Source organism: Canis lupus, chromosome 1, assembly GCF_011100685.1.
Source record: "Canis lupus familiaris isolate Mischka breed German Shepherd chromosome 1, alternate assembly UU_Cfam_GSD_1.0, whole genome shotgun sequence".
NCBI lineage: Eukaryota > Metazoa > Chordata > Mammalia > Carnivora > Canidae > Canis > Canis lupus.
The window spans coordinates 48,503,066-48,516,169 of record NC_049222.1 but is presented as its reverse complement, the minus strand read 5'-3'; the positions used below and the strand labels follow the sequence as shown (position 1 = coordinate 48,516,169).

At 52.3% G+C, this 13,104-nt stretch overlaps 1 protein-coding gene across 4 annotated transcripts in view; it reads right to left on the bottom strand.

Moving 5' to 3' along the window:
• The window catches only part of TMEM181 (transmembrane protein 181), a 74,565-nt gene that overhangs the window by 35,098 nt on the left and 26,363 nt on the right, over positions 1-13,104 (bottom strand). For all 4 annotated transcript variants that reach the window (XM_038526444.1, XM_038526445.1, XM_038526447.1 and 1 more), the window contains exon 2: positions 5,387-5,490. In XM_038526444.1, the coding sequence (XP_038382372.1) occupies positions 5,387-5,490 (104 nt within the window). The remainder of the gene's footprint in view (positions 1-5,386; positions 5,491-13,104) is intronic.

Below are 13,104 nucleotides of genomic sequence, written 5' to 3'. Positions count from 1 at the left end.
ATGTGTTTTCACATTTGCAAATGAGGATGACTGACCCAGTGGTTGCTAAGGGTCCACTCCCATTCCGAAATCCTCATAAGGTTACCAGAGGACTTAGGATGGTAATTTTGTGTCAATTTGACTGGGCTGTGGGTTGCCCAGATATCTGGCTAAAGGTGATTCTGTTTCTGTGAGGGTGTTTCTGGATGAGATTCACATTTGAAGCAGTAGACAGAGGAAAGCAGACTGCCCTGGCCAATGTGGGTGGGCCTCATCCAAATGGTTGAAGGCCTAAACAGAGCAAAAGGCTGAGTAAGGGGATTATCTGCTCTCTGTCTTCAAGCTGCTATTCATGTTTCCAGACACAGACTGGACCTCATTCAGCTCTCCTGTGCCTCTAGATTGCCAACTACAGATCTTGGAACTTCTCAGCCTCCATAATCATGTGGGCCAGTTCCTTATAATAAATCTCTCTCTCAGGGCAGCCCCGGTGGCTCAGCGGTTTAGCTCCACCTTCGGCCTGGGGTGTGATCCTGGAGACCCAGGATTGAGTCCCATGTCAGGCTCCCTGCATGGAGCCTGCTTCTCCCTCTGCCTGTGTCTCTGCCCCTCTCTCTCTCTCTCTCTCTCTCTCTCCGTCTCTCATGAATGAATAAATAAAATATTTAAAAAATAATAATAAATCTCTCTCTCCCCTCCACCTCTGCCCCTCTCTTTTCCTCCCTCCCTCTCTCCATCTCCATATTCATACCTCCTGTTGGTTCAGTTTCTGACTAACACAGAATTCGGTACGAAGAGTGGTTACAGAGGAAGAGTTCTTTAATATTGGTTCTGGGGTTTCTGGAATTGGTTCTCTAATCTGATTAGGTATAAAGATAATAACAACTCTATGTCCAGTAGTAAAGACAACACTGGTAGTTCATGAAAACATGCAAAATATCCCCACTGGATATTTCTAATCAACCACTTCTAAGGAAGAGCTAAGTGACTATGGCATTTTAGAATATTTTTAGAAAACAAAGAATGAGGTTGGCCGGTTGTTCCTAATGTCCCTGGACAAAGTGGTTTAAAAAAAAAAAAAAGGCAAGCTCAGGGGTTTGAATTCTCAGATCCAATGCTGTATAAAAGACCTGACAGCTTCTGCGCACCCTGACAGAGACCCTTATCTCCTGCAGCCACAGAGATGAGTGCTGAAAGTCAAGCCCAGAATCTTATCCTGCAGCTGGCTGAATGACAACACAAGCTGAACACCAGCCTCGCAGGCTGCTTCAATATTCAAGTGACGGCACTGGCTGGGGAGTGGCATGATCCTGGCCTGCGAACGTGCGGGAAGATCCTGACGGAGTTGGGGGCACAGAGCTACTAAATTTTGATGCATTTTCTTGGTCACTGGAAGAGTTCTCCCCATTCCCAGAAGTAGCCTTTCCAACTCCTTTTGAGGTGGAAAGCCTGCTTTACCTAAGGAGACGGTCTGAGGGCTATGAAGAACGATGCAGATTGTGCTCAGCAACCTGCCCTCTCTGCTTCTAGAACAATAACTAGGCTCAAGTCCCAGCAGGCCCCCAAAGGTGAAGTACAAAGTATGACCCATGAGGAGATGCACTACACTCCAAAGGAACTACTTGAATTTTTCTGATTTATACAGAGAGAAATCCAGGAGACACGTGTGGGAATGAATACTAAGGGTGTGGGAAAACGTGGAAGTAACATAAAGCTGGATTGGGCTGAGTTTGTGGATGTGGCCTCACTAAGCAGAGACTCTGCATTGCATGCTGGAGCTCAAGGAGTTAGGAAGGGCTCTAACAGTGGATTGGCTGGTTAAAACATGGACCCAAAGTTGGTCCCCAGCAAGCAAATCAGAAATGCCACACCTGCCTTGATTTAATGGAAATTCAGAGGCTTAGGGAGACCGGAACATTGAGGCAGATTTGTCATTTAAGGTTGGGTAGGAGATTCCAGGACACAGAGCTTTTACCACTACTATGAGGAATAAATTTCTGAGGGGGCCCAGCATCCTTAAAGAGCTCTGTAACTGCCTCACTCTGTAGACCAGACCTTGCAGTAGGAACCACAGTCACTCAACCTGGGAAACAAAGTGCAGTGGAAGTAACTGGATCCCAGGAGCGGTGGGGCCTAGCAGTGGCACTCACCCGGCAAAAGCAAGGTGGGTTTGGTTACTGTAATGGACAAGACAGTCAAAGCAACAATCAGAAGAGTCTGATTTGCACAGACCTGTGGTGCTGGTTCGCTATGACATTCCTAGAAGTGAAATACACAGGAAGCCTACTAAAGTCTGACTTGACCTGTGTAAGCAGAAAAGTATAAATCAAGTGAATTAAAGTCTAACCTGAATCATAAAAAGAGAGTCACAGCCAATCAAGTTTCCAGATTTAAGCCACTTTACAGATCCAAACCCTATGAATAAAGGAAGACTGGGTCCCCTTAAGAAAGCACCCCAATACACTGCAAAAATGTAGATTGCTCATCATTCTCCCAAAGGAACCTACAGCCCCCCCCCTTTTTTTTTTACCAAGATAACTTCATTCTGGGGAAAAGGAAATACATGTTGGGATCCCCTAGACACTGGCTCTGAATTGATCCCAATTTTCAGAGACCCAAAACATCACTGTAGTCCACTCATCAGAGTAATCAATGGGGTTTTAGCTCAAGTACATGTCACAATGGCCCCAGTAGGTCCCTGAACCCATCCTATGGCTCAATCCCCAGTTCCAGAATGCATATTGCAATAGATATGGGCAGTAGCTGGCAAAACCTCCACACTGATTCCCTGACTTATGGGGTGAGGGCGATTATGGTGGGAAAGGCCAAATGGAAGTCACCAGGACAGCCTCTACCTACAAAAATACAATCAAAACCAGTAGCACATTCCTAGACCACAGACATCCATGTTCCTATTGAGAACTTGAAAGATTCCCACCACATCTCCATTCAGCTCGCCTACCTGGCCTGGGGGGAGGGAAGGTAGATCTTGGAGAGGACAGTGGACCACCATAAGCTTCATCAGGTGGTGATTACAACTATAGCTACTATATCAGCTTGAGCAAATTCACACATCCTCTGGTACCTGATATTCAGCTACTGATCTGGAAAATACTATTTTCTTCATCCTTGAGAATAAGGCCCACTAGAAGCCGGGCCAGCAATACACCTACACTATCCTACCTCAACAGCATGTCAACTCTCCAGCCCTATATCATAATTTAGTTTGCACAGACCTTGGTTATCTTTCCCTTCCACAACCTATCATCCTGGTCCATCACATTGATGGTGTTATGCTGACTGGACTTAGTGAGCAAGAAGAAGCAACTACTCTAAACTCATTGTTAAGACACCTGCATGTCAGAGGATAGGAAATAAATCTGGTTAAAATTCAGGGGCCTTCTACCCCAGTGAAATTTCCAGGGGTCCCATGGTGTGCACCATGTAGAGCTATCCCTTCTAAGATGAAAGATAAACTGTTGTATTTGGCTGACACTACAACCAAAACAGAGGCACAATGCCTAGTGGGCCTCACCTCTTTGCATTTTGGAGGTAACATGTTCTTTTTTGTATGATACTCCGGCCTATTTATCTAGTAACCCAAAAAGGTGCAAGCTTTGAGTGGGGCCCAGAATAAGAGAAGGCTCTCCAACAGGTCCAGGCTGCCATCCAAGCTGCCTACTGTGGGGGCCATATGATCTGGCACATATAAGGTGTCTAAAATGTCAGCAGAAGATAGGGATGTCATTTGGAGCCTTTGGCAGGGCTCTATAGATGAATCTTCATGTAGGCTCTTGGGACTTTGGAGCACAGCCTTGCCCTTCTCCATAGATAAATATTCTTCTTAGAAGACACAGCTCTTGGCTTGTTATTGAGCCTTAGTAGAGACTAAACGCTTACCCACAAGCCCAAGTTACCGTGAGAACTGAGCCGCCCATCATGAACTGGGTGTTATCTGACCCATGGGCCATGAAGTTGGGCATGCATGGCAGCATTCCATCATCAAATGGAAGCAGTATATATGTGGTCAGGCCCGAGAAGACCCTATGGGCACAAAAAAATCTCTCTCTATTGGAATCTACACATATCTTATTTCTTATTGGTGTGTTTCTCTGGAGAATCCTAATACCAGTACCTGCTGGGAAGAAGGAAAGGGATGTGGGAATCCTGACTTTTTTTATCTCAACCTGAGCGCATCACCTCATTTTTGCAAGAATGGAAAAGGCTGACTATAATCACGGACATTTGCAACAGACAGTGGATTAGGGAAACAAGAGTTGGCTGAGGTCCCATGGGAGTCCAATCATGAGGCTGTCAATGCTTTTCCTACCAATCTTCAAAGGACAGTTATGAAAATCGAGTAAGATGACTGATATATCCTGTGCCAGAATTAATGTAACTTATTCCTTGGTGACATCACAGGAAGGCAAAGAGGAGGCTGGCTACAGCTGCTATTGTCACCATGACGTTCATCATCAGCAGGCAAACAGCACCTAAACTACCACCCTCACCCCCAGCTTCATGGGGCCAGTCGTCAGCTCAGGACCAGTTGAGGTTAAGACACTAGCCATTGGAGGCACAAGTGCCTCTGGGACAGGCTAAGCCTAAAATGTCATCCATACTTTAATATGAAATGCTGTAATTAAATAAACACCTGCCAGAAACCATGCTCACTAAATATGATATTTAAAAGGGAAAGAAGAAACAACCTACACAGGTTCTGGTTTCCTACCCCCGGATAGGGCTGAAGAGACTGGGTTGTTGGGAACCTTATGAAAACGGGCCAACTTCTTTGGTTCTGGTTTTCCATCTATGTGAAATAGGGTTGGACCGGATGATTGCAGAGGCATTTTTGAAGCTAAAATCATTATGGTGTCTCTCCCACTCATATTACATGCTATGAAACCCCAAGGCACCTGGGGCCCTGAACACAAGGCCAAAGCCAATCTGCAGGCTCCCTCCCACCGAGAGTTCAGGGCATCATCAGAGCAGCCTCCCGGCTCCCACTTGGTCAGCCCAGGCTTGTCTCATGCCCCACCACAACCCAAGAATGTGCTGCCCTGGATAGTTTACATGGCCTGTGGCCCACATCAGCCAGTGTGTCCTGGACTCCCTAGAGCCCAGGCTGGGTCCTGAGCACAGGAGCCTCTATAGAAACATTTGACTGTCCAATAAAAGGTATGCAGTCAGGGCCACCTGGTGCTGCCAAGTTAACCTCAAGCCCTGGCTGCTATGAGGGGCAAGACTAGGGTCACCCCTTGCCCAGTGGGTTCAGAATGAAGCGGCGCTTCACCCTCCACCATAGGGCCCTTAGCAGGAGACAGAAAGTGGGTAGAGTTTGCCCGGTCTCTAAAAACATGCACCAGGGTAACTATAAATGATAAAATGGCCAAGAACTGCAACTTACCTCTGATCCCAACGAAGACAGTCAGGCCAAAACAGACGAAGAAGACAACAAACACGAGGACAAAGTGGCGCTTGGAGAGCGTGTACAGCCGCATGGGTGCCAACCTGCAGAGAAGACAGTGGGTGAGGGTCAGGCAGCGGTGGTGGAGTCCACAGGAGGCCCCTTCCCAAACCAGCAACATCCCCAGGCTGCGTCTGGCTACCCCCTCCCCACCTCAGAAGCGGACCTACTCTAAACCCAGGTGACCCGCCTGACAAAACTGCCCAAGTAACCTGGGTGACTACTACAGGGCGGGTGACTCTCCAGGGCATCAGGGGTGGACTGCCACCCTTTCCGTATGGGACCAGCCAGACCCCACTCCTCACGGCACAACAGCATGCTATGGCTTCAGGGCCCACCAAGGGCACGTTTCACCACACCACACACACGGTGGCTGAGCCCCCTCTACATGCCCCCACCTTCAGCGGCCAGAGGGGAGACCAAATGCGCAGAGGACCCTGGCCCCCTCACACAAACATGCAGCCTGAACTGTTAGCTGGCACAATCAAGCCCAGACTGGGAACTGTAGGGCCACCAGCACGCATTTTCCTACCCGGTTCTCCAGTAGCCCACAACTTTGTTCCTCCTGTCCAGGGTTCCTTCAACCCCTCACCTGCGTCAGCTCAGCCTGACCTTCGCTGTGGGGTTTGCTGTGGATGCAACTGAGCAGGCTGCCCGCACTCTTCTATGACTTACACCAGTGTGGAGAGCAAGACATGATGTACACACGTGTGCGTGGCTGCGCTCGGATTCAACGCTCCCACAGAGAGGCGGCGGGCCAGGCTTGGCCTGCAAGCAGCCGATCCCGCCTTATAACCTAAAGAGGAGGCCCATAAATCCAAAGAGACGAGAATGGGAGGGGAGGTTTGGTTTTGCTTTTTACATTTTTTTTTATTCCTCTGGCATTCCCTGGTCCTGGGAGCTGAGAAGGAGGAGGAATTTCTCCTGCCTCAGGAACAGCACACACACACCCAGGGACAGGGAAAACCGGGCTTAGAACTGAAACGGAAGGAAAGGTTATCTGCTTTAAGGTGTTGTGTGCACGCAATCTCTCCTTCCACGGCTGCAGATTCCAGCTCCTGAGCAGGAAATCAGCTGGACAATATCTGGGAGCAAAGGTTGGGGCCCATAAGCCACCTTTGCTCAGACGTGGCTTTGCTGATTCCCCAGCCGGCTCTCCCCAGCAGGACCCATCAGGCCTTGGGCCAATGAACCCCGGGCTCCGTGTCACCGTGGTTCACAGAATGACGGCATCAGTGAAGAGATGAAGGAATGAGTGCCTCTGTCTTTGTCCTGGGGACACAGGTCCAAAGGCCAACCCACAAATGACCCTGCTCTGCAAGAGAAATTAGAGCCAGTGGATTAAGAAGGCTAACCCCAACTCTGATTTCAGAACCTAAAGTTTTGTGTGGGCTTTTTAAGATTTATTTATTTTAGAGAGTGAATGAGTGAGAGAAAGTACGAGGGGAGAGGGGGGGCAGCAGAGAGAGAATCTCTAGCCGACTCCCAGCTGAGTGTAGAGCCTGATACAGGGCTCGAACTCATCACTCAGATCAGGATCTGAGGCAAAACCCAGAGTTGAACACTTAACTGAGCCACCCGGGTGCCCCTGGACCCTAAAGATTCTAAGAGGCCTGAAAGCTTTAAAATATTAGAGCCAGAAAGGACCTCAGGGAGGAAGCCCAACCCGTTCAACTTACACACAGGGACAACATCAGAGCTCTGTCCCTTGGCAGGAACTGCCGGTCCCCAGGAAGGAGGCTCAGCAAGCAGGAAGAGCTGAGGGGACCCGCCTCCACGACTGTGCTTCTGGGGAAAGCCCTGTGGGAGCGGGGCCGGCACCAGAACAAGGTCCTCTTTGTCGTGGCTCTGCTGTCCCCAGGTGTGGAGGCTAATAACGCAGTCCCTCCGCACAGCCTGCAGAAGGGAGACTTCTGTGCAGCTGCGCGGGCGTTTTCACTTTGAAAACACATTACACAAAGCTAAATGGACTAGCTGTGGGGAAAAGGCCGAGAAAGTCTGTGGTTCACGGGACCACGCCAACATGGCTCTCTCGGGTGTGACAGAGCCTCGGTGCGGAGACGCCGGCATGGGGGGAGGCTGGCGGAGGGCCACGCAGGCACTCTACTATCTTTACCACTCTTCTGTCAATCTCGTCATTTAAACATTAAACACCTAGTCACGTACGGTACCCCACTCTGCCGCTCTCGGGGCGACGTGCCCCCCCACCCCGTGCTGAGGCTCTGAGGGGCGCCGAGGGCTCCCGGCACAGGTGAGAGCCCAGGAGAGGTTACTCAGAAGCAGAGAAAAACAGAATAATTATATTTAAATCTTGATATCTAAGACGCACTATTAATTAAAACACATCCTCGCTGACTTGTCAGAGAAGCAGCGCGGCGGAAAGCGCAAGGCCGAGTGCCTGCGGCCGTGCCCACCCGGGGGCGCTGTGCAAACCCCCCTCTGGGCTCAGTACAAGCCCAGTGTTCCCCCCTTCCTTAAAACGGCCACTTAACATCCAATGTATTACAGATTTTCCTGGTTTAGAAATCAGGCCTCATCCAACTCAGTGGAAGAGAGACACCGAGATAGCAAAGCAAGTGCCCTGCCCGCGGAAACGTCCCCGGGCACAACCCCGTCCCCAACCCCGTCCCCGCCCCAGGCTGCGGGGCATCGGCGGGGCATCGCGCCGCCTTTCTGCTGCCTGCAGGTTCCTGCTGAGCAGGAGACCTTTCCAGGTGTCCTCACGCCGGGGGGTCTGGGGTCCAGAGACCCCTTCCAGTCACGAGGGACAGTGGGCCAGGGCCAATGCCAAGACAGCTCGGTTCCGCATGACTGCGCCACCTCCCCAGGGCTCCTTCTGCTCTCAACTTCGCATCTAAAAACTTTGAAGCGCTTCGCCAAAAATCTAGAGACTTCTAAAACCTCGGGAATATCTTCCTAGTCGAGACAAATCACAGGTCTACAGTATTGTTCAGTCAAAGTAGCAAAACCGTTAAGATGCCAACACGAAGACAGGAGCAGTGGCAGTAGCAGCGGAGGGTAGAGCCCCCCTCCCACCACCACCCCAGCTGGTCTAGCTTCACATCTCCTGGTCCCAGCTGTCCCACAACCACTTCCTGCCCAAATCAGTCATTTCTCTGCCCACTTCCCACTTCACCTCCCACCTGAAACACCAATGTGTTTCTAACAACCCAGCTGACCTAAATTAACCGGCAGCCCAAGCAAGTCTCCGTGACAGCCCTGACGCCCTAGGATCAGGCCACCAACAGAAGGAATGTTCTGTAAACGCTCAGAGGCAAGATATGTGATGCAGAAAAGGCACGCAGGCCGGTACCAGGAGGCCTCTGACCCAGCAGCCTCTGTCCCCCGCCCCTTCTGGTAGACTCTCCAGCCCCAGGGGGATCCCCCGCTTCCTCCTCCCCACCTCCAGGAACCGTCCCCAAGCCTTTGCCTGGCCCCTGATGCCATTCTGAGGCAGTGTCCCCCAGGACGCTTTCACTTAGGACTCCACACCACTCTACGGTCAATAAGTTTAAAACTGAACCCATTAAAGCACAAAACAGCAAATGAAAAAGCTGTTTCCACTCCCCATTTCCTGCCTCTACACTTTCTCCACATCCTGAAACCTTGGAGTCACCTCTGCGGATGCCGGTCCCTCCCTCACCCCGCTGCTGCAGCTGGCCAGGAAGGGGGCGCCGGGCCGAGTCCAGCGGCCTGGGCCCCCCACCACTCCTGGAACGGTCACCGCACCAGCCTCCCCGACGCGTCCTCCGCGGCGCTGGACCTGCTGCCCTGCTGCCCCACACAGGAGGCCTCTGGCTCCTCACAGCCACTCCGTCAAGGCTCAACTCCCCCTCATGGCTTCCCAGGTCCCCCCAAACCCGTACCCATGACTCCTACCATGCGGCACGTAAGCCTGGCGAAGCACGACCTGCGGTGGTCATCATGCTGCCTTCCGAGGAAGGTCCGACCCCTTCCAGAACCCCCAGATGAGGGCTCAGGCTGAGGGGCACTCAAACCAAGCATCCGAATCCGATGCCTACATTGTTTCCCACCATGGTCGAGCTGGACTCCAGACCAGCCCCTGCGTACACCGCCCTCCCGACGGGAGACCTCTCTCTCTTCCCCGCCAAATCACTGAAATCGAAATCACCTGTAAGTCCCACCTCCTCCAGGAAGCCCTTCCTCCTCTCGTGGTCTCCCCCGTTAAAGACCTCCCCAGCACACAGGGCCCGCGTGGCCGAGCGCCTGGAGACCGACGGCCTATCTGCATGGATGCCAGACCCACGGAAACACCTATCAACTCTCATTTGTTACCTCGGAAGTGTTCATGTCCTTCCCTCAAACTGGTGTCAGCTACTAGGGAGCAGGGAGAGGACTCCCCCTTTCCCCAAACAGCCCAGCTGAGTCACACACAGCAGCTGGTGGAACCTTCTCCCTGGATAACCAGAGCAGGAAGGCCTCGAGCAAAACCCTGCCAGCTCAGGACAGCTGTCCCTCCTTTCTCCTCTCAAGGGGACCCACACGCCAGTCTTCCCTCCAGGCCCATGTCTCTTTTTACACACAGGCTCTCTGCAGCCGGACCGACGTCATCACGGTCTTGCTGGGACACAGCTGCACGGTACTGCCCTTTACTCTCTTCCCTCTTCAGCTCTGCTCCCTGTGACCTCCTCCTATGTCAGGCTTTAGAGACGCTGCATGTGCGAACAATTCCACGCTCACAGCTGAGCCCCAGACTGCCAGGAAAGGCTACTTGACACCACCCTGGGATATCCAGTAGGCAGCTCGAGTGTGACGCGTCCAAAGCCAGACTCTGGATCTTCTGCTGACCCTGTCTGCAGTGTTCCCCTCCCCGGGAAGTGGCCTCTCCAACCTTCCAGCGGCTCAGGCCCAGGACTCAGCAGTCCTCTGGGACCTGTGTCTTCCCCTCACTCCCCACGTCTATGATACTCAAAGTGTAGAGTTTCGGTCCTCCTCAGCTCTCCAGTCAGGCCTGCCATGTGTCACTGGACTGCAGCAGCCTTCCCTGGCCTTCCTGCTTCTGGCCTTGGCACTGCACCCCTCCCTCCACCCAGCTGCCCTGGAAGCCAGGTGTGTTTACTCTTAATCCAGAACTCTCCAGTGGCTTCTCTACCACTGCGAGTGATAGCCAGACACTTCGCAACCGATTGTCACTGGCACGCCTGTGACATGTTTACGTGTGTTTCTCTGGAGACAACTCTCCCACCGTAATTCCCCACTTTTCTAAAGATGGAGCAGGAGCTGGGGAATCCCTGGGTGGCTCAGTGGTTTGGCATCTACCTTCAGCCCAGGGCGTGATCCTGGGGTCCCGAGATCAAGTCCCACATCGAGCTCCTTGCATGGAGCCTGCTTCTCTCTCTGCCTGTGTCTCTGCTTCTCTCTCTGTGTGTCTCTCATGAATAAATGAATAAAATCTTAAAAAAAAAAAAAAGGAGATGAAGGGGTTTTCTCTGGGGCAGGGCATAAGTCCCTGGCTGTCTGTCCCCTCCTCCCCCGCTCCCCTACCAGGGGGACTAGCCTCACTCTCCCAGGCCGCCCTCCCTGCCCCCCCCCCCAGTGAACAGCAGAGCCTGAGGGAAACCAGCCAGGCCCTTTGAGAGGTTTCCGGGCCTAATGCAGGGAAGACTGGGAGGGAAGAGCCCCCCCCTCCTCCCCCACTGGCCATGTCTCCGATGGGCAGGGCTGTGCAGGTAAGTGCTGTCCAAGGGGCTGCGGCCACACCCCACGGAAGAAGGTGGACACTGCAGCAGGCCAGGGCCAAGAGCCAAAGACGGAAACTGCTCAGGCCACCGGGGCCACGGAGCCGCAAAATTAACCCTGGACACCCCTGTGTTTAAGCCACTTTTCATGACTATTCTACTGAAACTAAAAGCTTCCCCTTTGATACACCTACCGAAAAAAAGAAAACAAAAACCACAATTAAAAATGAAACTCAGGTCCCTAAGTCACAGAGCTATATAGAAACTTCTCAGTTCAAAGCACCTGGGACTGTCCTGTCAGAATGTGAGACCGTGGGGGGGGTGGGGATCCCTGGGTGGCTCAGCGGTTTAGCGCCGCCTTCGGCTCAGGGCCTGATCCTGGGGCCCCCGGGATCAAGTCCCACGTCAGGCTCCCTGCATGGAGCCTGCTTCTCCCTCTGCCAGTGTCTCTGCCCCACCCCACCTCTCTCTCTCTCTCTCTGTGCCTCTCATGAATAAATAAACAAAATCTTAAAAAAAAAAAAAAAAGAATGTGAGACGGGCACCACCCATCCTCGTCACAGAGACGCTGGCCTTCCTACTTCTATGGACAGTCACTGAGTCCCTCCCCTCCCTCCAGCCCCAGGCACCCATCCGGCCCAGCCAGGGGCCTGCCTCCCATGAGGCTTCCCCCAACCTCTCTGAGAAGGCCATTGTCTCCTCAGGTGCAGGACAGGAGGCTCATGCCCGTTTCCAGATTTTATTTATTTATTTTTTTAAATTCATGAGAGACACAGAGACACAGGCAGAGGGAGAAGCAGACTCCCCGTAGGGAGCCCAACGTGGGACTCGATCCCGGGTCTCCAGGGTCACGCCCCGGGCAGAAGAGGGCACTAAATCGCTGAGCCACCCGGGCTAACCTCATTCCCAGATTTCACTGCGGGTGACAACTATTCACAGGCTCCCCCCAAGCCCCCAACCCGGAGTGCCACCTCTGGCCTCTCGATGCCCAGCGCTGAGCCTTACAAAGGGCAGGTCATGAACTAGAGATGCCTGAGCCCAATCACTACTGATTCCTTCCATTTGTATCCATTTGTCCCTGGCTTTACTCTGGTTTTTCCATGTTCTAATATTCACCCTGCTATGATCAAGTAGAGACCACTAAATGGCAGGCACACTTCCAACTTTTTCTCCCACTGTTGTTTTTTTAATGCTTTGTATGGCCCTTACCTTTGCCCTCTGGGTCTGGGAACTGGCCAGAGCAGCTCCAGGCAAGTGCCTTCCCCTCGGCCCACACCCTCAGTCAGGGCCCTGCTCGGCCGGCTGGAAAGCCAGTGTCCCCATTAGGGCTGCGAGCGCTCCAGAACTGCTGCAGCCAACATTACTTTCCCGCTAGACACTTCCCCTCCCACACAGGCCCCATAAGAGCTGATAAAACAGCACTAGAGACAAACCATGGGGGAGGCACACACTCAATGAGCCCCTTTATGGGCCTGGGGCAGAACAACCCGGACATGGACAGAAGCGGCAGAGCAGAAAATTCGAGAAAACACCTCAGGGCCCTTTCAGGGATGCGGATGAAGATGGGATGGAAGATCTCAGCCTGTCACAGAACCCAGTGAAGGCCAGCACCGCGGGGAAGGCAGGAGAAAACAGCAGCCAGGAGGCTCAAGCACTTCTATAAATACGGATTTTATCTGGTCTCATCAAGTCACGATACAGCAGGTAGGTAAAACTGAGAATATTTCTGAATCACAGATTTTGCTGCGTGTTCAATGCATTCCCAGATTTCGCACTCTAGAATTTAAAAATTAGCATCTGGGGGGTGGGAAGGGACTTTCAATCTCTCAATGCATTCGCATGTTTCAAGCAAAGATTTTGTTTTTCTTTCATCATCTGTATAAAAATAATCTCTTCTCCCGTGGCCCAACGCGCTGGCCTGCGGCCTGTCAGCCTGGCTTCAAATCCCGCCTCCCTGGA